Source organism: Neofelis nebulosa, chromosome 1, assembly GCF_028018385.1.
Source record: "Neofelis nebulosa isolate mNeoNeb1 chromosome 1, mNeoNeb1.pri, whole genome shotgun sequence".
NCBI lineage: Eukaryota > Metazoa > Chordata > Mammalia > Carnivora > Felidae > Neofelis > Neofelis nebulosa.
This window is the reverse complement of record NC_080782.1, coordinates 7,062,515-7,090,323: the sequence shown is the minus strand read 5'-3', so window position 1 is coordinate 7,090,323 and position 27,809 is coordinate 7,062,515. Positions and strand designations below refer to the sequence as shown.

At 44.5% G+C, this 27,809-nt stretch overlaps 1 protein-coding gene across 10 annotated transcripts in view; it reads left to right on the top strand.

Annotated features, from left to right (window-relative positions):
• The window catches only part of SEMA5A (semaphorin 5A), a 478,983-nt gene that overhangs the window by 433,998 nt on the left and 17,176 nt on the right, over nucleotides 1-27,809 (top strand). For all 10 annotated transcript variants that reach the window (XM_058715471.1, XM_058715413.1, XM_058715424.1 and 7 more), the window contains 3 exons: nucleotides 16,187-16,412; nucleotides 19,657-19,875; nucleotides 26,896-27,066. In XM_058715471.1, the coding sequence (XP_058571454.1) occupies nucleotides 16,187-16,412; nucleotides 19,657-19,875; nucleotides 26,896-27,066 (616 nt within the window). The remainder of the gene's footprint in view (nucleotides 1-16,186; nucleotides 16,413-19,656; nucleotides 19,876-26,895; nucleotides 27,067-27,809) is intronic.

Genomic DNA, 27,809 nt, shown 5'->3' with positions numbered 1-27,809 from the left:
TCCTACATGTCTCCTTTGGACCTCCTCTGTTTATTTTCACTGCTAACATCTGAAATCCTGAAGACGTAGCTTAGCATGTGGTGTAACTAACTGCTCCGACAGTGATTTTTGAGAGATGGATGAATGGATGAGCAGATGGATGGATGGATGAATAACATGATACTTCTATTTTCTTAACTATGTTCTTAGTTGAAAATGTCATTTGGGCAATATTGCTGTGACCCTTCATTTCAAAAATATAAATGTTATAAATGTTTGGTGTAAGATATTTAGGTCATTAACCATAAGTTCTGGCAGGAAATAGTCAGGAGGTAACAGGAATCTAATTAAACCATCTGAATTATAAAATGAAAGTCATTTAAGGATCTTTATTTGAGGAATTAATTATCCTCCCACAGTAAATTGGCCAAAAGAAGAGAAAAAAAAAATGCAGTCCCTTGTGATTTAAATTATCAGCAAAAGATGCTGATAAAACATGTTTTCTGTTTCCCGGACCCATTAATGATGAGATCCCAGGTTGGAAAGCCGCAACACCCAAGAGTTCTAACTGTTCCCATACTGGTGAGATAAAATGACAGAAGGGCTTTGGCCATAGCAGTGAATGTTCCAAATATATCATTCATGATGTGAGGGTTTTAGATTAAACGAGTGTTCTCATTACTAGTTTTTAGAGCATGAAATCTTAGCTGATTATTTAAGGAACACGAACTGATTAAAAGCCAGCTTTATGTAAACGCAGATAAGAGCAAATTTGGAAGAAACTTTTCCACTAGATGATCACATTACAGAGGGAGTGAAATGATACATATGCATGGAAAGTTGGATGGAAGTTAGATTTAAACTTGTTTTACCAGTTAGAGAAATCCATTCCCCTGAGCGTGACTTGGCTGGGACAGTCATGGGTTATTGTGGCCACGTCTGCTCTGAGAAAGGATGACTTCTCAAGATGGCTAGTGACCAACTTTGGAGCTCCTCTAATATTTTCATGTTCTGTATTCTGACCAACGGAGCCTGAGGCCGGGCACCATCTCACATACCGTGAGATCGTGACCTGACCCGAAATCAAGAGCCCGGTGCTTAACCAGCTGAGCCACCCAGGTGCCCCTGGAGATCCCCTGCTATTTTCATGTTCTGCTTTCCGTCTTCATTCCCAGGCCTCTGTGCAGACTAAAGATGCCCCCCGTGCCAGGCTCACTGATAACCGCTGTAAACACATTACCTCTTTAACATTCCCAAATCATGACAATATGTTTCTAGCTGAAGTGCTAGTTTAAGGGACTGAAGGGAATAGGCCCGCTGGATGGAGCTGGTGGCCTCTCCTGATTATCACACAGGAAACTTGGGAGTGAAGAGACTTTCCCGGTAAGAACTGACCAGCCCACGTATGAATAAACTCAGAAAAGAAATTGCTTGAGAAGCATGACTACTGACGTGCCAGCTCCCTCTACATCATGAGCTCACTGGAAAGCCACCCACCAATAGTCTTGAAGGAAGGGGATATTTTAGACGGCTTTCCCTATTCAAACATGGAGTCAAATGGGCTAAGGGTTTAATGAACATAAGACTCCATCCTCAATCTTTCCAATCCTCGTTACGTTTGGCAGGAGAGGGGTGACTCATATAAGTCGTATGATACACCCTATTTTCAGTTTTGAATGAGTGATGTCGATTGTAGAATCAGTCATAAACAATGAAATTGCTCTCACCTTTGAGAACTTTTGTGATTCCAGCTAGCTTCCTCCCCGACAGCGTTTGCCAATGTGCTGTCTCGTTCAGTTCCCTAAAACGAGCTCTGATCACTCCTGGTTTGAAGAAACCCCATTTAACTATGTTGAACCCATGGCTTCTCTCTTTCCTGGCAACAGATGCCTGTCTCGGTGGCACCTGTCCGCATCCCACTGAGACACACTCGAGGGAAAGCTCGTTTGTGGAATGAATACAATGCCATTTTGAATTCTGCTTGTGTCCTTAAAGAAAAAGGCATTAACCCAATATATTTCAGTCAAGCATAGTGGATTTCCATTAAATCTACAGCTTTAGTGAAACTGGTGAAGTTGAAGTACAATTTGATTGTCAACACGTGTATATTGTCACTATTCTGTAAAACTAAATTTTAAAAATTGACTCTGGGTGGTCTTGGGCATCTTTAATAAGACATGAATTGTAACAGCCAACCTCAACCTTAGTAGATAATCTGTAGGTCTCTCATTAATACCTTGACTTTCCTAGGTGTTATTAATAATAAGTAGTGGTCACTTTTTTAAAATTTTTAGCCAAAACTTTCTCATTAGAAAGAATTGGAAGATCATGGGAGGAAGATAATGAGTTTCCCATGAAGGAATCCAATCCTTTCATCTTTTTGCCCAAGGGAGACCAGATTAAGAGGCTGGAGATAAGAAGTCAACTTCATTTGAATTGTCTATTACATTGAATCCTTGGCATATTAGAAAAAAGGCAGGTCATGGAATAGATTCCCTCTTATGTACAAATAACAAACGTATAATTACATAAGGGTGTGTTAGTTTTCTGTTGCTGTGTAACAAATGAGCACCAATTTAGTGGCTCAAATCAGCACAATTAATTATGCCACAGTTCCTTGGGAGAGAAGTCTGGGCCCAGTTTAACCAGCTCCACTGCTCAGAGTTGCAGGTTGAAATCAAGAGCTGCAAACATTTTCAAGGCTTGGGGGCCTCTTTCAGACTCCCTGGTTGTTTGTAGAATTTAGTTCCTTGCAGTTTGGAGACTGAGATCCTCATTTTCGTTCTGGCTTTTGGCTGGAGGACATTGTTAAGTCCCAGCCACATTCCCCCTCACAGCAAGGCAGCTACCTTCTTCAAAGCCAGCAGGACAATCTCTCTACTGTCCCCTACAAGGAAGTCTTAGATTAGGAGGAATCTCATCAAGAGAGCCACGAAGCTATCATCTTCCCAAGACCCAGCCACGTTCATGGGGAGGGCATTGCACAGGGCATGACACCCAGGTGATGGAAATTTGGGGTGCTTGCTGTCACAGTACTCTTAAGATCATAGCTGTACCATAATCAAGGTGTCAGGGTACAGGTGACTAATGGAAAACAGACCAACTGTTCCTAAGCCTTCAAGTAGGACAACTCTCCTCAGGGGCCCGAAGATACAATCCTACATGTCTGATGAAATGCACAGGAGAACCGAGTGCTCGGGATCTTTGTAAGGTATCTTTAGGAATTTTTGCCAAGTGAATAAGCAGATAGCAGGTGTTACAGCAAAAGCAGAGGGATGGAAGGAAAGGGTGGGCTCCTTTGCTCAAGGTCACCCATTTCAGTTGTCGAGTTGGGAAGGAAACATTTCCCCCGATGATAGGTTTTCACTTCTAGCTAAAAGTAGTTTTTCCTCTCATTGCACAGTATTTGCCAAAAAAAAAAAAAAAAGCTGTCTGAATTTTTGATGTTCACTCTCAGAGACTACGAATTTAAAGGCATTCTAGTGAGAGAATAAAATAAATAAATGGATCTTCTCATTTGAGATGTAAGTTTATAGAGTGCCCACAAATCACAGCCTCTATAATAAAGATTTCCAACGACAGCGCTGGTTTTCTTATTCTCTTGGGCTTTCTACTGTGTTATAAAAAAGAATGCCTAAAATAATAAGTAAGGGGGAAAGCCAGCTCCATTTTTATATATGTACACACATATATAATCTAACACGTACACAAACACTTATCTTTTTTAGTAAGACAGCAGAGGAATATTTGCTTGCTTTTCCGTGCTTAAAAAAAGAAAAGAGAAGAAAAGAAAAAAACACTTGGGATGACCATTTGTTGAAAGTGAATGCACCCATTTGAAAGCCCCTGAGATGTTCAGCCCAGTCCTCTCCCCCGTTAGAGCCAATGATGGTGCCAGTCACCCAGTGAGGGTGAAAGTTACATCGACCCCAGGCTTTACCCTTGAGAAACGTACGGGCTGGGGAGACCCCATGCCAACAGCTGGTACAGTAAAGGTTTATAGAACTGTGGCTAACTCAGAGGAAGCCCACTGACATGCAAGCAGGTACTTGGAACAGTGGAATTTCCTACTTTAAAATACTCACATTATCATGTCACTTGCACATTTAAAAAAAAGTTTCCATTTCATTTCAATGAGCCTGTAATGACTAGTAATGATAATGGAAAGAAATCAGGAATATTCATACACATCTCTAATTCCTCAGCCTTTTCAGAGTAGCTGGTGTAGACATGTAGCTTTGAGTATCAGATCTTGTCACCTTCTGTGAAACAGATTTAGGTGTATGTGCTGAATATTATTTTGGGTCAGTGAGCTAATCCAAAGCAAGACGATGGATTCCAAAATGTGTTTAGGATTTTGACATCATCTTCGTAACCCCTGATTTGGTACTCGTTGGGATATGTTTTACAGGTTGACTGTTTGGGTCCCACACCCCCACCTCCCTCCGAATTCGTGCGTTGAAAACCTAATACCCAAGTGATGGTATTAGGAGGTGAGGCCATTGGGGGTGATTAGGTCATGAAGGTGGAACCCTCATGGATGGGAGTAGTGTCCTTATAAAATTGTACCCAGTTAGCTCACCCCTTCCACCATGTGAGAACACAAAGAGAAGTTTGTGACCCAGAAGAAGGCCCTCGCCCAACCATGCTAACCCTCTAACATTAGGCTCCCGGGCTCCAGAACTGGGGGAAATACATTTCTGTTGAACCGGTCTGTGGTGTTTTGTTATAGCAGCCCAAATGCACTAAGACATTTTCCAAGTGTTTACAGATTTGCGGAAGGTTGGACAATAAGAAGCTGACCTTGGGGCTGAGTTCGTCTTCCACCAAGCCATCCTGTGATTCAAAAACTTCTCTCAATGCCATGGAGGATGACTTGAACTCCTTCATGTCCAAAAGCCCATACCAGCATGAAAATGCACTGCAGTTAAAGAAACTTATTATAAGGAAAATAAGGTGATAATAACATGCAGTTGATACGTGTGCATATATAGGCTTTAACAGGTGGTGGCCACATTGGCTATGGATAGAAAGTAGCATTTCGCAGGCATATACGATGGGCAATTGGGGCTTAATAGTGCACATTCTGCATTTATAAAGCATTTCAGTCGCCAGTGCTCCAGCATGAATGTTATGAAAAAAATAGAGCTGTAATTTTAATGTGTGCAAGTATGTCTAAGCGCAGTGGGTTTTGAATATCTCTTCTCACCGGCAAGGTAACCACCATTTATTAGAAAGAGATTTGTTTTTCCGTGGACGTATCATTTTTAATTGTTTTCTTGAGGCACGGTTGGCATATGATACACTGCACGTTTGAGTATAAAATTTGACAAGTTTTGGTAACTGTGCACATCCGTGAGACCATTGACACCGTCAAGATAATGAACATGTCTGTCAACCTCCAAGTTTCTTCCTTCCCTTTCTGCAGCCCTGCCTTCCTACACGTCGCCCATCCCAGGTAACCACTGGTCTTTCTGACTCCACAGTTTTCATTTTCCATCATTTTATGTGAATGGAATTATACAGTGTCACTCATCCTGCTGGCTTCTGTCACTGGGCACTATTTTCAGATCCCTCTATGCCATATACGTCAACAGTCCGTTTCTTCTTACTGCTGAGGAACAGTCCATTGTCTGGATAGAAGACGATCTGTTTCGATAGTCACCTGCTGACAGACATGTGGGTTGTTTCTCTTTTGGGCTATCACCAAGAAAGCTTTTAAGAATATTTGTGTACCAGCATTTGTGTGGACATCTACTTTCTTTTCTCTTGGGTAAATGTCTGGGAAGAAGATGGCAAGGTCACACGGTAAGTGTATGTTTAATCTTTTAGGAAGGCGTCAGATGGTTTCAAAGGGAGGGTGCCATTTTACATTTCTAGCAGCAGGGTAAGAGAGGGGGTCCTGGTGCTCTGTGAGCTCACCAGCGTTGATGTCAGGTTTGGGGTTTGTGATTAATTTAGCCATTCTAATGGTGTGTGGTGGTTTCCTTATGGTTTTAATGTTCCTTTTTTCCAACAAATGGTGTCGAGCATCTTTATATATGCTCTTTTGGTCATCTATCTATCTAATCTTGTGAGATGTCTATTTCTATCACTTGGCAATTTTTATATTAACTTTTCTTTTAATGTTGAATTTTCACTTTTTAAATATGTAATGGGTATGAATCTTTGATTTGATTTGCAAATATTCTCTCTCAGTGTGTGGCTCGCGTCTCTTTCTCTTCACGGTGTCTGTTCCAGAACAGAAGTTCTTGATTTTGAATAATTCAAATTGTCATTGTTTTTCTTACAGGAGTGATGCTTTTGGCATTGTAGCTAGGAAATCTTTGCTTAACCGAAGCTCACAGAGGGATTCTTCTAGGTTTTCTTGTAGAAGTTTTATGGTCTTAGATGATTGGTCTATGAGCCATTGGACTTTATTATCAAAGGGGGAGCAAGTTATTGGTTAAAGGTCTTCTTATCACATATGGAAGTTTAATTGCTTTTTCTCCCTTATCAAAACTGAATAATTTAGGGGCACCTGGGTGGCGCAGTTGGTTAAGCGTCCGACTTCAGCCAGGTCACGATCTCACGGTCCGTGAGTTCGAGCCCCGCGTCCAGCTCTGGGCTGACGGCTCAGAGCCTGGAGCCTGTTTCCGATTCTGTGTCTCCCTCTCTCTCTCTGTCCCAAAAATAAATAAACGTTGAAAAAAAAATTAAAAACTGAATAATTTATACACATGCAAGTCTATTTCTGGACTTTCCGGTGCCGAATTCCTTTGCTTAGTGTTCTATCTTGATCCTTACACCATGGCACGTTGATTATTGTAGTTCTATGAGGCTTCAAGTCAAGTTGACGTCCTCCAGCTTTGTTCTTCCTTCCCAAAGTGTTTTCAATATTCTGATACTTTTTATTTCTGTATGAATTTTAGAACCAGCTTGTCAATTTTTACCTCCCCCCGCCAAAGCCTTCTAGAATTGTGATTAAGATTGCATTGATTCGGTGCATCATTTAGGGGATTTGGTTTCCTTTAGTGTACAAGTCACGGACATAATTTGTGAGCTGTATTCCAAGTGTTTCATGTTTTTGATGCTACTGTAAATGGCATTCTTTTTTTTAAATTTCTTTAATGTTTATTTTTGAGAGAGAGAGAGAGAGAGAGAGAGAGAGAGAGAAGCAGAGAGAAAAGGAGACACAGAATCTGAAGCAGGTTCCAGGCTCTGAGCTGTCAGCACAGAGCCTGACGTGGGGCTGGAACCCACGAACCGTAAGATCGTGACCTGAGTCGAAGTCTGACGTTTAACCAACTGAACCACCCAGTGCACCTGTAAATGGCGTTCTTTTAATTTCTGATTGCCCATTGCTAGTACATAGGAATGAAATTAATATTTTATATTGATCCTGTATTCTGAAGCCTTGATAAGTTAATGTTACTTCTGGTAGCTTCATGGTAGATTCTGCAGTATTTTTTACATACACAATCACAATGTTTGTGTACAAAGAGAAAGTTACTTCTTTTTTTCCGTTATAGATGAATTGTAATTCTTTTTGTTTCCTAGCTGTACAAAGTAGAATTGTCAGTATAAAATTGACTAGAAGTGGTAGAGGCAAATATCCTTGCCTTGTTTCTGATCTTAGTAAGAAAGCACGCAGGCTTTAACCATTAAGTAAGGTGTCACTTTTGTATATTTTTAATACATGTCCTTTATCAGATGTGGGCAATTTATTTATTTTCATAGTTGTTGGAGAGTTCCTATATGGCATGAATGTTGGATCTTATTAAGTGATATATTTGCATCTTTTGACATGATCTTGTAGGTTTACTTTCTAGACTGTTAATAAATGGTGAATTACAGTGATCACATGTCAAATGTTAATGCAACCTTGCATGCCTGACATCATTACCACTTAATCCTGAGAAATAACCTTTTTATGCAGTTTAGAGTTTTTTTTATTAAAATATCATCAAGAATTTTTGCATCTAAGTTCATGTGACATATTCACATGTAGTTTTCATTTCTTGTAATGTCTTTGTCTGGTTCTGATATCAGATTAAAGTCAACCTGAGAATGACTTGAGATGTGATCCCTCCTTTTCATGTTCCTGGAAATGGTGTGTGTAGTTGAGTTTATTTCTTCTTTTTATATTCCGTGTCTCTGCTTCACATGTTCAGTCTTGCTTCTAGCTTCTTGAACACATGAAATACAGTTATCATAACTGTTTTAATGTTCTTGACTACAAATTCTGTCATCTGTGTCATTTCTGTGCCAATGTCCATTGACTGGTCTTTCGCCTCATAATAGCTTGTGTTTTTCAGCAGCTTCCTTGTGTATCTGATCATTATAAATTAGGTGCGAGGCATTGTGATTTTTTTTTCCTTGTTGTGTATGGGACACTTCTGTGTTCCTGAAATTATGCTCTCCTCTAGGACATGATCAAGTTACTTGAAACCAACATGATCATTTGGCTTTTTCTTGGCTTCGTTTGTTGAGATCAGAACAGAGTTTGGGGTGATTTTTCCCACTGTGGAGGCAAGACCCTGCTTGCTACTCTAACGGATGCCCAGGGAATCGTAAGGTTGTCCACTGTTGCTCTGAGGAGCGAACACTATGTCTGGCCCTGTGTGAGTGATGGGCCACTCACACAGGATCCCTTCGATCCTTGCAGGTGGGTCTTTCCCCACCCGTGTGGTTTCCTCACGTGCGTTCACTGATTTGTACCCACCTGAGTACTTGAGGTGGGATCTCTGCAAAATACTGGAGTTTTCATTGTGCATCTCTCTCCTTCTGAGAACCCCAGCCTTTTGGCTTCCTCCACCTCTCAGCTTTGTCTCCTCAATCCCTCATCTGTGTGCCTGGGCTTCTCCTTCCTCCACCACGGCCTGGAGACCTCATCAAGGTTGTAGGCTGGGCCAGTAGGGGGGCTTCCCTCATGTTTCCCATCACTTGGCAATCACTGTCCTTCACTACCTGGTGTCCAGTGTTTTAAGCACTGTTGTTTCATACATTTTTCAGTTATTTTTTGGTGAGAATGTTAATCCCACTTCTGTTACTCCATCTTGGTTGGAAGCAGAAGTCATCCTGTGGCCACAGACTTTTGACTCCATCATCTCGTTTTTACTTCTCTTCCTTACTGGGTACCATAGAGCTCATTTCCAGGACTTCCCATCAGTCTATGTTCTCTTTGCCCCAGGTGTCGGGGATCACAGACCTCCTGCTGTGAACAAGCTTGGGTGCTTTGGCCCTTTGCAGGCCAGACTGCATCTCTTCCTTATTTGTTTTGTGCAGAATGGCTTTCTGTCTCAGCAAGACACCCTTCGTTGCTGGAAGAGAACTTGATAAATGCATATGAAAACCGTGCGTATTCCAGACGAGAATAAATTTAGTTCATATCTTCAGCTATTCATAAAATGACTTTAAGGGTAATTTTCTTACTTTGGGCTGAGCATATGCTATCAAAATTTTGCTTGAATTGTCACCATCTATTTTGCTTTCAACCTATGGAATATAGATATTGTAGTGTTTTTCAAAGGAAAAATGAACAGCAATACACAGAGCCCCTCTTAACCACCGAAAGGTGTTCCCCAAACTTATGCATAGTCCCTCAGAATGGACTTATTTGTGAATTGATCAATATGGTGTATCCACTCACCAATAAATAAATAAATAAATAAATAAATAAATAAATAAATAAGATCGGTAATATAAAGTAAACACGACAAACTTCCCGTGTGTTGGTGGAAGCAGGCATAGAAATAGACAAACTTCCATGACATTCATGCTTTGATTCTTTGAACCAAGGCTGAGGTGATGGTGGCCTGAATGACCAAAAAGCCGATTCAGGTGGGAGGGCCCATTTCTGTTGGTGCCTCCTAGACATTAAGTGAATGGTTCTTTCTGTGTTGACTGGGATAGAGAGTACGTGGGGGAACATATCTAGAGAATTGTGTAATATTGCTTTAGTAAGCATTCTTGATTTATTTTTCTTAGTTGTGCTTGACCATTTCTTTACGTTTTTTCCTTGCATCAACTGTTTCCTTTATTGATTTTTATGTTTTTCCAGCTTTTTTTTTTTTTCCGGAAGTAACTAACATAACTTTGTATAAGTTTAACAGGCACCTCATGTTGATGGGATACGTTTATTATTGAAAAATAATACTATTAAACTACCGCTTCCATCCCATCACATAGCTACCACTTCTGTCTTGAGGTGAGAACATCTAAGATCTACTTTCTTAGCCACCTTCAGTTATGTGATACAATGTGATTAGCTATAATCGCCATGTTATCCATTAGATCCCCAGACTTGTTAACCTCATAACTGGAAGTTGGCACCCTTGCGTATCTCCCCATTTTACCCATCTCTCCAATCACCACAATATCTATGTTGCTCTTTTGTATTTTTGTATTTTTTTAATAATTTTTAAAAATAATGTATTTATTTTGAGAGAGGCAGAGAGAGCATGAACAGGGGAGGGGGAGAGAGAGAGAGAGAGAGAGAGAGAGAGAGAGAGAGAGAATCCCAAGCAGACTCTGCAGGATCAGTGCAGAGCCCGATGTGGGGCTCCAACCCACGAAACTGTGAGATCCTGACCTGAGCTGAAATCAGGAGTTGGACACTTAACTGTCTGAGTCACCCAGGCACCCTGAGTCTGTACTTTTTAGATTCAACATAGAAGTGATATCATGCAGAATTTGTCTTTCTCTGTACAACTCATTTCACTTAGTATAATGTCCTCAGGTCCATCTTTCAAGTTGTTGAAAATGGTGGATTTTGGGGCACCTGGGTGGCTCAGTCGGTTAAGCGTCTGACTTCAGCTCAGGTCATGATCTCACAGTCCATGAGTTCAAACCCTGCATCGGGCTCTGTGCCGACAGTTCAGAGCCTGGAGCCTGCTTTGGATTCTGTGTCTCCCTCTCTCTCTAACTCTCCCCCGTTCATGCTCTGTCTCTCTCTGTCTTAAAAATAAATAAACATTAAAAAAGAAAATGGTGGATTTTGTTTTCAGAAGATCATTGTTGCCCAGGAGTTTTGACTCCAAACAAGGCTCTTATGCACTGTTTCCTTCTCCACAAGGCTTCAGAATATCGATTCAGTCACGACCGACCATTTGCTTCTGTGGTCCAGCTTGTTCTGCGGTCCAGCTTGCTCTCTCTGGCTTCTTCTCTCAGAGGTGCCGAAAGCTAGGTGCCGGGTAGAGCAACTTTCTCCCCAAACATACTTGCTGTTATTCGATGAGGCTTTGCTGACATTACCGCCCTTAAAGTTTATGGTATTGCTGTGAACACTGGCCGACGGTAGTGGAATTAAAGGAGCTACATCAACAAATATTTTCTGAGGTCCTAAGCTAAACTGTGGCAAGAGAGAGTCCCCTCTGAATATTCGCATCTGCTCTTTCTTCTCTTTGTACAGAAAATATCATTTGCTCTTTCTTTAGCCTTATTGCAGGGAGTTTTCAGGGACCAAATAAGAGATCTCCGTTCTAAGTGGTAATATTGGGCCAAACCATTTGGTGAGATAAAGAGAAAGCAACACTCGGGTTTTGGATCAGTTCTTTGCTTGAGGACTTTCTCAGTGGCTTGGAGTCAAGAAAAGTGAAATGGGACAGAATATCCATGTTAGACTTTGGCTTCCCCATAGAGTAATAACAATATCTTACATTCGTATAGCTCCCCATGGTTTACAGGGCGTTTGCATGATGGTTTCAGTTGACCCTCATGACCACCTTGTGACATACACATGAAAGGTTTGTCATGGGAGAATGTGGAGAAGACCTTCAAGCTTCGGATCTATGTTCCTTCACATGTTGCCTGGAGTATCATGACACTGCCTGTGTATGTCTATAGAAGAATTAGATTTAAATATAGGATGGCTGACAACCTAGTAACTGTGTTCCTCCTTTGTTCTTAATAAAGGCCATAGAATGTTCTAGGATGAAGTCTATCCAGTGATAACTTTTATCACTGGCCATAAGCCTTGAGAACCTCATAAGACCCAAATAATCTAACCTGAGGCATAAAAGCCTGGCTATATGGGGACAGTCCCTTCCGTTTTATGTCTACATAATAGTATATATTATAGTATATATTGTGTATTATCCATTGTATTGTATATTACATATTCTGTTCACCCAGCATACCACATCTTACGTATCCATCCATCTTTGCTGCACACTTAGTTTGTCTCCATATCTTGGCTACTTTGAGTAATGCTGCAATAGACATGGGAGTGTAGACATCACTCTAAGACCCTGATTTCAGTTTCTTCAGATATATACCCAGAAGCAGGATTGATTTTAGTAACCATTGTTACCTGATGATTTCCACCAGAATATCAGGAATCCTATGTGGCAAGTAATAGTCATTAGCTCCCTGAAACGTCTTGGAAAACAGTTTCTATTTTTAGCATCAAATGTAAGGCTGTTCACATCCCGTTCAGGGTCGGGTAGTTACTGTCGGGGTTCCTCAGCCAATCATAGTGCGCATATTCAGCTGAACCATAGAACTACTCCCCCTTGAATCCAATCACTTTATAATTTTGGCCATTAATATAAAACTGATTGGTCATACTATTTCTTGGCATGTCGTAATTCTATATGTTAAATGAGTGCATCATAATCAAACCTCAAAAAGCAGGTGGAAAGAGAAGTTCTGAGTCTCATGGTAGACTGTGTACGATGAAGAGACAACGAACAGAAGAACAAACTTGGTTATCAGAGATCAGGTCTAAGAAGCTCGAATTGATCTTTATTCTGGAGCTGGGGCCACCTCTGGCGCACGTGACCCCCTGCCCCGCTCAATATGTCACCAGCACACAGAGACCAACTCAGCTACTTGGCCCAGCTTTTGAATATATTTGCTAGTCACATATTTCAAAAAGGAAACTTCACCTCCATAGGAAATATAAAATATCTAGTGTACAGAAGCTAAGAGTTATTGGGAGCCTCCTGTATATTTGTTTATTAAGATGTGGGATCTTACTTTTTTTTTTTTTTTTTAGCGTTTATTTATTTTTGAGACAGAGAGAGACAAAGCATGAACGAGGGAGGGTCAGAGAGAGGGAGACACAGAATCCGAAACAGGCTCCAGGCTCTGAGCTGTTAGCACAGAGCCCGACGTGGGGCTCAAACTCACGGACCGCGAGATCATGACCTGGGCTGAAGTCGGCCGCTTAACCGACTGAGCCACCCAGGTGCCCCGGGATCTTACTGTTTTATAGGTGACGTCGAACTTACTAAGGCTTAATGACCTGCATTTTTTTAAGCAGGGGTCCATAAACCACATATGTGCTGAGTCCGTTTCAGCAAGGAGCCCCGGACACTTGCCCAGCCAGACTGGCACAGAGTGATGAAGGGGACGACAGTGGCGTGTGGCATTTTCAATTTGGGGATGGCAATGCTGTCACACTGTCAGCCTGGAAGACCCCAGACAAGGGTTTATTGTATTCCTCTCCTATGGCCTCCATTTCGAGAGAAAACGAGAGGGCTCACGCATGTCCCATCTAGTCTCTCACATGGCTGGGTTGATGGCATTCGTTGGGGCTATTTTTTCATTTTGGAGCAGCATCCAAATAATACCGTAATAAAAGATGCTATAAACAAAGGGAAATGAAGTCATCTGTCTTCCCGTGTGTTGGTGTGGAGATGAGAAGGACCAGCATTGGGGGGGCGGTGGGGGGGGATGGCCAGAAGGTATTAAATCAGAGAAGCACTTTCCAGATTCTCTGCTGAAGGCCTATGATGTCACAGACACGAAGAACTCCTGAGTATCACTTCTAAACTTCTTTAAAAAATGGGTTATGAGTAAAGAAAAGCAGTGAGAACAATTCGAGTCATGACGAAATAGGTGTTTTAATAGGCTTCCAGAGCGAGCTGGCCTTGTGGACACACGTGGCCAGTCTCTCTCCTGTCGGAAACTCTCTGATGTTGTATTAAAGGAGTATTCTTTCAAAGCCTGAAGCAACAAAGACAGGTCTTCCTGGGCCGGAATCCCTGATTGGAGGGGGGAATGAATTAATGGTGGATTCCTAGAAGCTAAACAACCGCCCCCAACACACTTGGTGTGTGAGGGACCTGGATGAGAAGCAACAACCCGTCAGTGTACCACCCCCCTCGGTTGTGGGTGGTATTCGCCAAGTTGGAAGGGAAGACACTGGATTTTGATCTAACCAAAATTACAGCCTAGCTGCATTCAGATAACAGGAGACAGGGATGTTCCAGGCACCAGGGTGGGGTAGGGAGTAAAGGGCCAGAGCCTCTTTTTTCAGTAGCACACAGTGAATGAGTAATGCCTAATCCTGGAATATTCTAGTTGTCAGATCTGTGGGATAAATATGGAAATACTCAACTAAAAGGTATGGGGGAGGGGCACCTGGGTGGCTCAGTTGGTTAAGTGTCCGACTTCGGCCCAGGTCACGATCTCTCGGTTCATGAGTTCGAACCCTGCGTCGGGCTCAGTGCTGACATCTCGGAGCCCGGAGCCTGCTTCGGATTCTGTGTCTCCCTCTCTCTCTGCCCCACCCCTACTCTCTCTCTCTCAAAAACAAACAAACATTAAAAAAAAAGATACAGGGAAAAGATAGAGTGATTCTCTTTTTCATAAGAAAGCTTCGAGGGCTATTTAACACTTACTTTATGTATATGTTTAACATTGATAAAAATGATTTTTAAAGTATGGTCATAACTGGGTGCATTAAGTATCGTTAAATGAAACTTGCTTTATCGTGAAATGGAAGAACATTGAGGTAGTGCCGTGTCCAAGGTCAAACCCTGTACCCCTCCTATGTGGCGCTTCTTCTGTTTAGAATTCTTGACAAATAAATCTTTAAGAATTTTAATAATTGGAGTCCTGAATTCCACCCCCCACCACCCCACCCCATGCCCCATTTGCCAGACCTTCATCTGTACCCTACTCAATGACTGGGACGCCCCGCCTGTGCTTACAAGGGAGATGTCTGGTAGTGAGGGAAGGGAGGAGAAGCAGAAATACCATGGTTGTATCAACGAGGGAAATGCTGTGAAACTTACACAGTGGAAGTTATTACAGGGGCGCCTGGGTGGCTCAGTTGGTTAAGCGTCCAACTTTTGCTCAGGTCATGATCTCACAGTTCATGAGTTGGAGCCCCACGTAGGGCTCTGTGCTGTCATTGCAGAGCCTGCTTAAGATCCTCTGTCCCCGTCTCTCTCTGCCACTCCGCCACTTGTGCTCTCTCTCAATAAGTAAGTAAATAAATAAATAACATATTTTTGCAAAGAAGTTATTACGTATTGTGTATTTTATTTGGATAAATAAATACTCCACTACTCTTATGCTTAGAATCTGTGATCCCAGAGCTTAAAATACTCATTAAATCTCATTGAGCATTATGTTGTCCAAAAACGAAAAGTTTTGGTTCCATCATTTGAACTTCAAGCTTTTTTTTTTTTTTAAAAAGCTAAGCTCTGGGCGCCTGGGTGGCTCAGTCGGTTAAGCGGCTGACTTCGGCTCAGGTCATGATCTCGTGGTCCGTGAGTTCAAGCCCTGCGTCGGGCTCTGTGCTGACAGCTCAGAGCCTGGATCCTGTTTCAGATTCTGTGTCTCCCTCTCTCTGACCCTCCCCCATTCATGCTCTGTCTCTCTCTGTCTCAAAAATAAATAAACGTTAAAAAAAAATTAAAAAAAAAAAAAAGCTAAGCTTAACATTGGAATAGTCAGCAGTTTTGGTTATTTATCAGGTGAAAGACGGAAGATGGTTTTTATGGGATCACCATTCTTATTCACGTACGGTTACACTTACTGTCTCATTCTCCTTGTTGACACAGGATAAACTGTGCAGATTCCTTCTCTTGTTTTAAAGTTTATTTATTTTGAGAGAGAGAGAGAGAACATGAGCAGAGGAGGAGCAGAGAGAGAGAGAGAACACAAGAAGGCTCCGTGCTGTTAGCGCAGAGCCGGGTGTGGGGCTCCATTAGGCAATCTGAGATTGTGACCTAAGCCGAGATCAAGAGTGGGACGCTTAACCGACTGAGCCACCCAGGCGCCCCTGTGCAGATTCCTTCTGTGGTTGACCTGAACCCTGATCATCCTCTTAAATGTCCAATTTAACAAAAATGTGTTTTCCACTTTGTAGAGTAGCCGGTGGGTGTCAGGATGTGACGTGTTAGAGAGCCCTGTCTCTCAGTAAGGGAAGGAAGCCCTGGACCCAGTTTATGCCCTACGATAAGCACCTGCCACACCCTTTCTCTCCCAGGAGTACCAGCCCTGCAATATCAACCCGTGCCCCGAGCTGAAGAAGACCACACCCTGGACGCCCTGGACGCCCGTCAACATCTCGGACAACGGGGGCCACTATGAGCAGCGATTTCGCTACACGTGCAAAGCCCGCCTGCCTGATCCAAATCTGCTGGAAGTGGGAAGACAGAGAATCGAGATGCGATACTGTTCTAGCGACGGAACCAGCGGCTGCTCTACAGACGGTGAGCAGCCAACCCCCCAGGACCGACCCAACTTGCACAGACCCGCGTGCGACCCCATCTCTCAGGTCACAGGCGAGCAAGGGGCTCTTTTCCTTTTGATTATTTTCCCCTTAGCAATCTACGACAGTGATCCCACAAGTGCACAAATGCCTTTTGTAGCAAACTGATGGGAAAGAGTTCTATACTGAGGTGGTCCTGTGAACTCAGCCCTCAAAATAACACTGCCTTCTTAATACATCCAGAAGAGTTTCGGGGGGGGATTTATTTAATATCAGAAAATATATCAAGGAAGGCTCAGTCGTCTTCCATGAATCTTCTGGCACTAAAATGTAAGCTGCAGATAAGCTTTTCCTTTGATTATCCCCAAACTGGACAAAGACAAAGAAAGACCATCTCTGTGTTTCTGTCTATAGAAGGATCTTTCTGCGAAAAAGTTCGGCCTGTGGGGATCCTTTAATAGTCTCTGAAATTGCTCTGCCCTTTTAATCCCTTCAATACCATATTAATAGCGGAAGGGAAAGCTCTAAGAGAGACCACAAGATGCACCCTCCGCCTGGCCCCGCTGCTCAGTGGGCTACTCTCCTCTGACAACTCACTTGCTCCCCCTGGAGCTCAGCTGTCTCCACTGCAGGAAAGGGGGTGAGCCTGGCCTTCCCAAAGAGCTTCATTTCCGCTTCCTTATTCATCACTTCTGTCTTTCTCATCTACTTTCACAAAATTTGTCCAATTCTAGAAAGGAAATAGGTGTTCACAGATGGTTCTCAGAACATGATGTGATGAGGACGGTGATAGTAATGTCGTGCACCTGGAACATTTCTCAGCACTTTTGTGTTTATGATTCCACCTCATTCTCCCAACATGAATGTAACATAGAAAGCATAGTCACCGTCAGTGACACTTTTAGAGAAGGATCCTTAGACCCAGGGTGGGCGGCCTTGATGAACCACTGAGGCAGTCACCATGTTGGACTGACATAGATGGGATAAATTCATGGGGGTGTGATAAACGTCCTCCTTCATGACCAGAGGGAAATGGCTCCGGAGTGGCTCCACGTGAGGACCACTGGTGGCACACTGGCCACAAATGTCCCTGTCTCCTCCAGGAGCCTCTGAACAGCAGGGGCATCTTGGATCTGCCAGCCTTCATGACTGGAGGCTTGGCAGTTGCCACTGAGAGCCACACCTAATTGTACGTTCTGACATTAACTATTTCCTGACCTCAAACCATCCTGCTCACTGTAGTTCACCAACTAAATATAAGCCTGTTCATTGTTTCTTGAAAAAAAAAGTCCGCTTTAGTGAAAAATGTTGTGTGAATAAGTCTACAATTTACATAAAGAAAACACCCATACATGTAGAAAATGAAGCAAAATGATATTCACTCTTATTAATTGTGTAAAAACCCTGCTGTAAGAAGAAAAGATATATGATAGAATATCAAGAGAAAACAGAGGACCCATTTGAAAGATCTGCATTCCACAAGGGATCATCCTGTGATGTCATGTTAGCATTGTGACATAAAATACAAAATCCCCAGTTAAAGATGAATTTCAGATATTTTTCAGAATTTTTAAAAATATGAGTATGCCCCATGAATCTTTTCTGGATAAGTATGACCCATGCAATATTTGGGACATACTTACCCTAAAATATTGCTAAAATTTGAATATCCAAATTCATCTGAAACCTGGATTTAACAGGGGTTCTTCTATTTTATTTGCAAAATCTGGCAACGCTGTCTCTGAGTCATCCACTTATTTTCTCATTTCAGAGCAGGCAGTGAATTTTCTTATTTCTTATTTCATCTAAGTAAAAAAGAGACAGTGAATAGCAGTGTGTCCCTACAGGAATGTCATTGTCTTTTCTGAACATACATTTTTTTAACCCTTTCATTCTCAGATGCGTATAAAACCATAGCTGATATTTGTTTTCAATGATAGTAATATAAACTAAGAACAAGTTTGATACACATTTATAAAAAATATCCCATATTTCCTCCAAAAGTATATCTTGAGCAAGCCTTAAAATGTACTTCCTCTGCCTTGTGTCTTAGGGGCTTCTGGTTCTAATGACCATCCACACGTTTTGGTATGGACATCTTGAAAATACAGAATCGGGCTTCTTTGCCTCTGATTGCCCAAAATGAGGTTTGCCTGTGCATTGTTGTTTCTGTATTGATTAAGCACAGAGTACCGGTTCATTACAGAAAGACATTTCTAATCCATTTTCTCAAAAGAGCATCCTTCCTAGGTTTCTGAGCCAGAGTTTTTAACAACAGAGGAGCTTAGCAACAGGGCTGTGAGTGTATTTGCCTTGTCACACCTCCCGGGAACTGCGTGGCATCCTCAGAGTTTTTTGTTAAAACCCGCATCATATCGCCAGCGTTTGAGAGAATTACTGAATATCTGTAATCTTGTAAGCGAGCAGCCATTTTCACCAAAGCAAGCAGGAATGTTGACTGTGGCTAATTAAATGGCTTCCCAAGTGTAGACTGCTCAGAGCAGACTGGACCCCAGTACATAGGCAGAGCCTGTTCTTAACAAGACATTTCCTCGCTGCTGTGCTCTTACCGCCGCATGTGTACCTGGGGAAACACACCTGCTGGTAAGTGTGCTGTGAACTGCTTGGGAGCGGGTGCCACTGGGCAGGTTCATTCACAGGTGTGTTCAGTTCCGGGTCAGGAGCTCCACCCCTTGCCTGGTTCTTGGACAGACACCTGTCGCCCTGGCCTGTGATTCCGAAGCAGTTAACTCTGAATTATTTCCGAGACTTTCACCACCATTAATTCACTTTGGAAAGGCTCACGGATAGAGGAACGGGTTTAGAAAAATGTCTGAATCATGCTTCCGTTTGTCCAGACGGATGTCCCCAATGGTGAGCATGGCCTGGTCCTGGACAGCCCGGTTTTGTTGCAGGATTCCCAAGGGAAGGGAGAAAGTTGTGTTTTCTTTGTAAGAAGTTTCTCAGGAAAATAAGTGACCTACAAACCCAAGGAAGTTACCACATTTACAAATCTAGTCCTCAGCTGCATCCTATGCAATAGCAAACGCAGAGAAAGAAGCTTCAGCGATTGGAGATTATCATTCGCCGCCAGTTGTTTGGTTTTTGAAGCATCAGAAGTATTCAACCGATGTTGAGAGTGTAGTTCTAGAAACGAAGCAGGCAGCCGAGGCAGAGTGAAGGTTTGCACTGTGTTTCCTCCAAGGACTTCTAATAGAATCACACTTGGGCCGTTTCCTTGGCAGGCCTTTCTGGCGATTTCCTGCGTGCCGGGAGATACTCCGCCCACACCGTCAACGGGGCGTGGTCGGCCTGGACGTCGTGGTCACAGTGCAGCCGCGACTGCAGCAGGGGCATCCGGAACCGGAAGCGGGTTTGCAACAACCCCGAGCCCAAGTATGGGGGCTTGCCTTGCCTGGGCCCCTCCCTGGAATACCAGGAATGCAACATTCTGCCCTGCCCAGGTGAGTGGATTGAGTAATCTGGAAAACTTCTGAAAAATCAAGGGCCTTAGAAGACCTTCTGATTTAGGGAGGCTCGTTTAGCTTCCCCAGCCTTAGGCTTGAGATTATATGTATGTAAAGACTCACAGACTATATTTTCTAACTGCGTTGGTGTAAAGACACATATAACCTAGGCTGGATTATATTCATTTATTTCTTCTGATATTTTTAAATGTTTATTTATTTTGAGAGAGAGAAAGAATGAGTGTGGGAGGGGCAGAGAGAGAGGAAGAGGGAATCCTAAGCAGGCCCCGAGCTGTCAGTGCAGAGCTGACCATGGGATCATGACCTGAGCCGAAACCAAAAGTTGGATGCTTAACTGAGCCACCCAGGCGCCCCTATGTCTCCTGATTTTAAAAGCAACTACAACATTCTTGTGAATCCCTATAAAAATCCTGGGCCCTAGGCATCATGCCTGATGGAGAAGTCGGCCCTGCCGTCATGGCCTGGAGAGATGTGTTGTGTCCTTGAAGCTGGAGGTTGACCTCCTCCCAAACTGATAGACCCAGCCGTCCCGGGTCCGCCCTCCCCCCCATACCACAGGCTCCTCTTCCAGAATGACAGGTATCGAGAATGACCCACCAGGTGCCAGCCAAACCAGCCAAATCAGTCAGTCAGCAGGCCTCCACTCTGTGCTGAGTTCAGTCCTCTAAACACACACTCTTCTCCCCTGGAGGCTGACGGAAGCTGTGTTGTCTGTGTCCTGAGACCTGGCATCTCATTTCACGAACTCCCAGAAAATCACAGGGTTAATAAATGAGCCTGAAGAGCCTCCTTCCTCCAGGACAGGACGCTGTGTGCACTGTCTGTCCTAGTCAGCGCTCCAGTCTCTCTGTGTCCCCACTGCCACAGCTCTGGATGTGGCTCTGGCACCTGACTCGCTTCCACCTGATGCTCCCGTGGTCAGAGTCTGCCATCGATGCCGCATGGCCGCCCGAACCCTGTTGATGGCTGTGCGTGTTGTCTTTGGCTCTGTCAAGTGAAGGCTCCAGGACAGCCAGGAACTCTGTGACCGACCCACTCCCTGCAGTGTCCCCGGCTCCCAGCATCAGCCTGGCACCCACGAAAGAGCTCTCAGTGATCGTTCACAGAACGATGAGAAAACAAGCCCGTGGTTACTTGACCTCCCTCCCTTCCTTCTTTGCTTCAATTCTGTCAGCAAACATTTCTGGATAGCCCACTGTGCACCATTCACAGGGAATACGTGGGCATGGTGATATGGTCCCGGGCAGAAAAGAACCTAGAGTTTGGTGAGGAGGCATCCTGGGAATGATGTCAACCCAGGATGGTCACTGGCTATTGGGCTGATGACCAGATGTAGTGACTATATCAGCCGAGGACCCATTGAGCTGGAATTATGGCAGCTACCCCGATCAGGTGGCCCCTGAACTGGGTCCTGAGGGACAGACAGGAGTTGACCAAATAGACAAGCAGGGATGGTGAGTGAGGGAGGGTGATTCCAAACACCAGGTACAGTGATTTTAAAGATACAGAAGCCTGCAAGCATAGCATCTTTTTCAGTGGGTACAAATAAGTTTCTTAGTTCCTTAAGCAAGAAACTCTCTTGCAGCAGACCTCAGTGAACATTTATTTGTTGGATGGGTGAATGGACGAAAGGTGGATGGATAGATGACGGATGGGTGCTGGGTGAATTGGTGGATGGATAGATAGGTGGATGGATGGACAGATGAATTGGATATTTGATGGATGGATGGATAGGTGGGGGATGAATGGATGATGGGTGGATTGGTAGATGAATAGATGGGTGAGTGGATAATAGATGGATGGGTGCTGGGTGAATTGGCAGATGGATGGATAAGTGGATGGATGGACATGAATAATGGGTAGATGAGGGATGGATGGATAGGTAGGGGATGAATGGGTGATGGGTGGATTGGTAGATGAATAGATGGATGAATGGATAATGGATGCGTGGTAGACGAATAGATGGATGGATAGATGATGGATGGGTGCTGGGCGAATTGGTGGATGGATAGGTGGATGGATTGACAGATGAATTGAATATTTGATGGATGGATGGATAGGTGGGGGATGAATGGATGATGGGTGGATTGGTAGGTGAATAGATGGGTGAATGGATAATAGATGGATGGGTGGTGGACGAATAGGTGGATGGATAGATGATGGATGGGTGCTGGGTGAATTGGTGGATGGGTGGTGAGTGAATTGGTGGATGGATAGATAAGTGAATGGATGGACAGATGAATAATGGGTAGATGATGGATGGATGGATAGGTGGGGGATGAATGGGTGATGGGTGGATTGGTAGATGAATAAATAGTTGGATGGCTGGATGGCTGGATGAATAAATGTACATTAAACTGAAAATAACATAGCTCTCAGCTTTGTAGCCGAGAATCCCAATAATGCCCTTGTTCCTATGGCTGCTCAGCCCCTTTTAGGCTGTCTCTTCCTGTATTTCTCCAGCCTCAGGGGACTTTTCCCTTCAGCCACTCAGTTCTCCCAACCAAGTGATGTTGAGGGGGTGGGAAAGGTCACAAAGCCAGTTCTTTCCCACAGCCCCAGCACGGAGAGTAAGATTCCTCCCTGGAGCTGGGACACAGTTTGTTGGTGACATCATCAGATTAGGGTACGTGTTATAAACTGAATAGGGAGGGCGACAGGGGAATGTCAGGATCCCTCCATCCACCCACGCCTCCCCAGGATCCAGACATGAGTCCTCATCACTGTCAACGAGCTTCAAGTCTCCTCCAAATATTTGGATGCCGCTCTGGTCCTTGCATGTAAGGCTCAGGCCCATCTCAGACTCATCCCTTAACATGACTCGGGGGCTATTTGTATTTCAGTTGATTTGATGGCCAAGCCAGTATCATGTGCACATAACCCTAATGTCTTGAAATAGCTCTGTCCTCATTTTCTTTCTGAAAGCCAACATTCCAGAGGGTTGTGGAAATATTCAGACGGGTCCCCGTCACTTTCCACTTGGGAATGAGCAAGTTCAGGCGACTGAGTTGGGTAAATGTCTATCCTCTCTCCCACCTTCTAGAAAATTCCTGAACACACGACGGGATGTAACTTGGCAAGGGGGGATTGGAAGCGATCAGGGATGTGGGTGCCAAGCTGCAAATCCAGCAATAGGGCTATTTTTTACCCCATTTAGGATTCTCTCCTCCCTGTGAATTTACTCATCCTTAGTCCTATTGGGCCCATAAAGAACAGCCACAAATGGACACTGTATCTTATTTAAAAACAAGTTTGTTCATTATGATGAAATTTGAAAATCAAAGGCTAGATGAATGGAAAATCCTTTAAATCAGTCAATGAAAAATTTGATCTCCAATTCCAATTTGTATACTAAACTGCAATAAGGTTGTAAAGTCGTGATCATGTTGAAATGATCCTTTCTCCCCTCCTGTGGGTTGGTCTGGTAGTAACTTCACCTATGTAATTTTCCTCCAACACTGAGCAGTAGCTTGGTCTTTCTTCACTCCCTTTGTCAATCCACGTTTATTTCAGAACTGAGGGTTCCAGATCTTGACCTACAAAGGTAGAATCAACAGGTAGTTCCTTGTTACTAAGTACTATTCAAATTCAAATAAGAGTCTGTGTATATTTATGAAAACCTTAAGTATGAGGGAGGAGGATCCTGAGTGGGATGAGTTGGCGCAGATGTATGTTCTCTAGATAACATGTTAGACACCTGTGTTGAGCTTAGAACACTCTGCCTTTCTCTTCGTGAATTCCTTGAGTCCACGCTTTGTTCTGTAAACCACAGGCGACAAAAATGGCTCATGAGACATAGCTTCTGTCCAGAAGGAGCACTGAGGATTGGAGTAGGGGCAGCTGTTGCAGGAAACTTCTGCCCAGGGGTCCTTGGAGGAGTCTAGAGCACAGCTGTCCTACAGTGACGACCTGTGTGGCCCAGGCCTCCGGACGCTGGGGAATCCACGTCAAACACGCCCACGTCCTGGAGAACTGTAAATGTCGGGCTTTGTATCTCTGACAGCACATAGGATGCCTGACACTCAGACGTTAATCATTCCATCTTGCTTTGCTCTTTAGATCACTAGTAACTGTACTTCCCGTGGCCACCATTCTTCTGTTACTGTAGTAGGTAGATGCCAACACGAATTGGCATCTTCTTCTATGAAGTTGACCTAATCCATACATTCCATTGGCCCAAAAATAATTCCCTACAATTGATTGCTTTGCTCCTTGCAAAAAACCCGGGATCTGAGCTTTCGTATTATCTGTCCGATCTTCCTACGAGCTGGTCTTTCTTGGCCAGGAGGAGATTCCCGCAGGAGTTTTAGCGACGGGACAGAAGTTACGTGAAACCCCACACTGTGCCGAGTCCTGGGCTCAGCCTGCCAGGCCTGCTCCCCACGCGTTCCCTCTGTGCCCTAACCCTTCTGCATTTCAGTCCCACATTTCTAGAATACAACCCCCCCCCCCCACCAAGGCTGGCGGTGAGGACGGGGGGGGGGGGCAATACTGAGCGAGTTATTATTTCCACTCGTGTAGTTATTTTGTTAGTCCAACCTAGTTTATGTAGCGGAAAAGGAAGATTTCATGTGCTCAGCCCCGCTCAGTTCCCCTGGTGTGCATGGCTAGCACGGATTCTACATTTATATGGTTTTCTTGGCTTCCAAGTTCCTGTTTTCCGACCAGGTTCTGCATGCTCCCTGGCAGTGAAGGCTACGTCACGGAGCTTTTTAATAGGCTGTTATTTCTGTTTTGGAAACACGTTAGCCTTCCTAATGTGAAATGGCGTTTCCATACTCAATGTCATTTTTCACCCGGTGTAAAGCACCATCCCCCTTCTCCCCAGTGTCACTGCCCCCAGAGGAAGGTTGAGATTTGAAACGTAAGCACGAGGATGACGTGGTGGGGGGCGAGGAGCAGGGTAGAATCGGTCTGGGGGCATCGGACAATTACAGACCAGGGCGACTGCCTGATGGAATGAAGTGGCTGGAATTGTCCTTTGATTTCCTTTTGTACAGGGAGCATCTATTTCCCCAACTCTTCAATTATCCCTTGGAGCAAAGCAATTGCCGTGGCAATTGGTAGAGGTACGATGTGATCTTGTGGTTTAAACTGACAAGTGGGAACGTTTCGCAACTGGGTTCGGTTACAGATGTGCCCCCAAACTGCTCACACTTTGAGCGAGAATGACACTCTCTCTGTCAAACAACCGACAGTCCTGGGCCGGGGGATGTTTTTCACGATCCCCACTGGACAGTCGGTGTGGGGGGGCGGGGGCGGGCAGCCTTTATTAGACGAGATGAGATGATACTCAGCGTACTGGTTGAAATGTGGATAGGAGCGAACACTGTTTGAAAGACCGCAAGGTGGGTTGTACATAGGAGCTTATTGGCTCCCTGCTGTGTGTGACCGTTAGATCCTGCGTGATCATAGAATGATTGTGAAGGAAAGCACTCGCTCGATGTTTGGTTTGTTTTTTAAAGTGTTTACCCTTTTTTGTGTTTGAGTAAGAATATTTAACGTGAGAGCCACCCACGTGAGATAACAAAGACTTAACAAACCTTTATTAAAAGACGGTACTGTTCGGACAACACCAGACGGTACCGTTAACTACAGACGCGGTGCCGCACAGGCACATAGTGTTGGCGTCTGTGAACGATGGTGCAGTGGACATAGGAATGGAGGTGTCTTTTAGAAATCTTGATTTCAGTTCTTTCGGATGTCTATACCCAGAAGCGGGACTGCTGGATCACACAGTAGCTCTGGTTTTCATTTTTTGGGGAACCTCCGTAGTGCTTTCCCCAGCGGCCGCCCCAGGTTTCATTTGCACCGGCAGCGTGCAAGGGTTCCAGTTTCACCACATCCTCACCAGCGTTATTATCTGTCTGTCATTCTTTTTATAATCTCCATCCTGGCAGGGGTGGGGGGATGCCTTATGGTGGTTTTGAATTGGCATTTCCCCGATAATGAGTGATGTTGCGCATTGTTTCATATACCTGTTGGCCATTGGTCAGCAGGTCTATCATTAGCCACAAGGGGCGCCTGGGTGGCTCAGCTGGTTAAGCGTCCGACTTTGACTCAGGTCATGATCTCACAGTTCATGAGTTTGAGCCCATGTCAGGCTCTGTGCCGACAGCTCAGAGCCTGGAGCCTCCTTCGGATTCTGTGTCTCGGGTCAGATATGACAGTAGCAGAGACCGAAGCCAGATGAGGTGTCTGTTTTAGCAACTTCAGCTACCGCGAGGCAAGGCCTGAGGTCCCAGAGCCAGGCGGGCCGCTGATCCCAGCGTTCAGGAGGCCCGTGGGCAGGTATCAGGGGCCCGGCCTGGGGAGAACGGGAGTCATGCTCTGGGTCACCAGCAGTCATGGAAGCAGTTATGCCTCACGCCCTTAGTGTAAAACTCACCTGCATTAGCATCCTGAAGTCTGGCCGCAGATCTTGGGGATTCCTGCCTTTGGTCTCCTGTCAGCGCACTGCCAAGGCAGCGTGGTTTATGCTTAGTTGGGTTGTTTGATGCCCCCATCTAGAAGCATCCTTCACAGTTCCTGCCGGGACCCGTTAGCTCTTTTCTATCCCGCTCTCGTGGAGCACATCGTGATGCAATTAGTAAGGAAGCCTGTGTCCACAACTGCTGATCCTTGGCTGCAGGTCCACTCTGTGGTTAGCAAAGGTGAGCGCTCCCTGGCCTTCCCAGTAATGGCCACGGGATCTGGTTAATGGTCCTTCCCAGAACTGGGACTTTGTTATGGGTACATAGCATTCCTCGGCTATCTTCTTGCTTGCTTGTTATATGCTTGGAAACATTTGCTGAAAGAGCAAGTAAGAGGAACCGAGAAAGCAGAGGGAGAAATACACAAAACTGGTTTCGCCACCAGGAGGAAGAGGCCAGACAGCCCTAGGAGCGGTCAGGGGCGTGTGCAGGTGTCCTCCCACAATGCACGTTCTATCTGCGGCTGCATCAGGCTGGTCACATGAGGAGTTCAGAAGTCATATGCCTTTGTGTCCCTTCCCAGTGGATGGCGTGTGGTCTTGCTGGTCTCCCTGGTCAAAATGCTCGGCGACCTGTGGCGGTGGACACTACATGAGGACCCGCTCGTGCACAAACCCGGCCCCAGCCTACGGAGGAGACATCTGCCTGGGGCTACATACGGAGGAAGCTCTCTGCAACACGCAGCCCTGCCCCGGTGAGCAGCCAGGAGGCTTGCGCGATTCTGGGCAGACTCGCCTCTTCCCTTGATTGATGTAGAAACGGTGAAATTGATGGTAGCCCACGACAGCAAATCCTGAAAGAGAGGAGCACCTCATCCCTCACAGTTATCCTTGACTATATCCCACTGTTCTGCATTAAAATAGCTGCCACCACGTCAAGAGTGTCACAACGAGTAACAGAAACTCGTTATCACAATGTCTCAGTAGAAGGTTTAACCTGGTAGTGGGATCTGAAAATCAGAGTGGGGAGCAAGGAGAGCCCTTGGAAGGACTCGGCCTCAGGTCTGGGGGCAGGGGTGGGCAAGCTCCGAGGCTGGCTAGCACAGGTGCCCAGCGGGTGCACTGTAACAGCCTCCCCACCCAACAGGGCCCGCTAGGAATGAATGAGGTGCCCTCTTCTGAGTCTAACTTTGACATTGAAATGCTCATCTTTTTTTGTTTTTAACTTGCTCCTCCAGATCTTTCTGGAAGGTTCCATTTATACAGAACAGTGCCTAGAAACCAGATTCTCAGTCATCCTCAAACCTGGCACTTGACACATTTTTGAGGAAAAATGTCATGTCTTTACAGTGAGTCAAGGCACACGTCTGATTTCCAAACTTCCCCTGTAACGCAAAGATGATGCTTAAATCTAAAAAGAAGAAAAAAGCAACCCGCATAGAAACATGGCTTTTTAATGTATTTAATAGTTTCAAAAAATACAGAGAGTTCTTTTTTA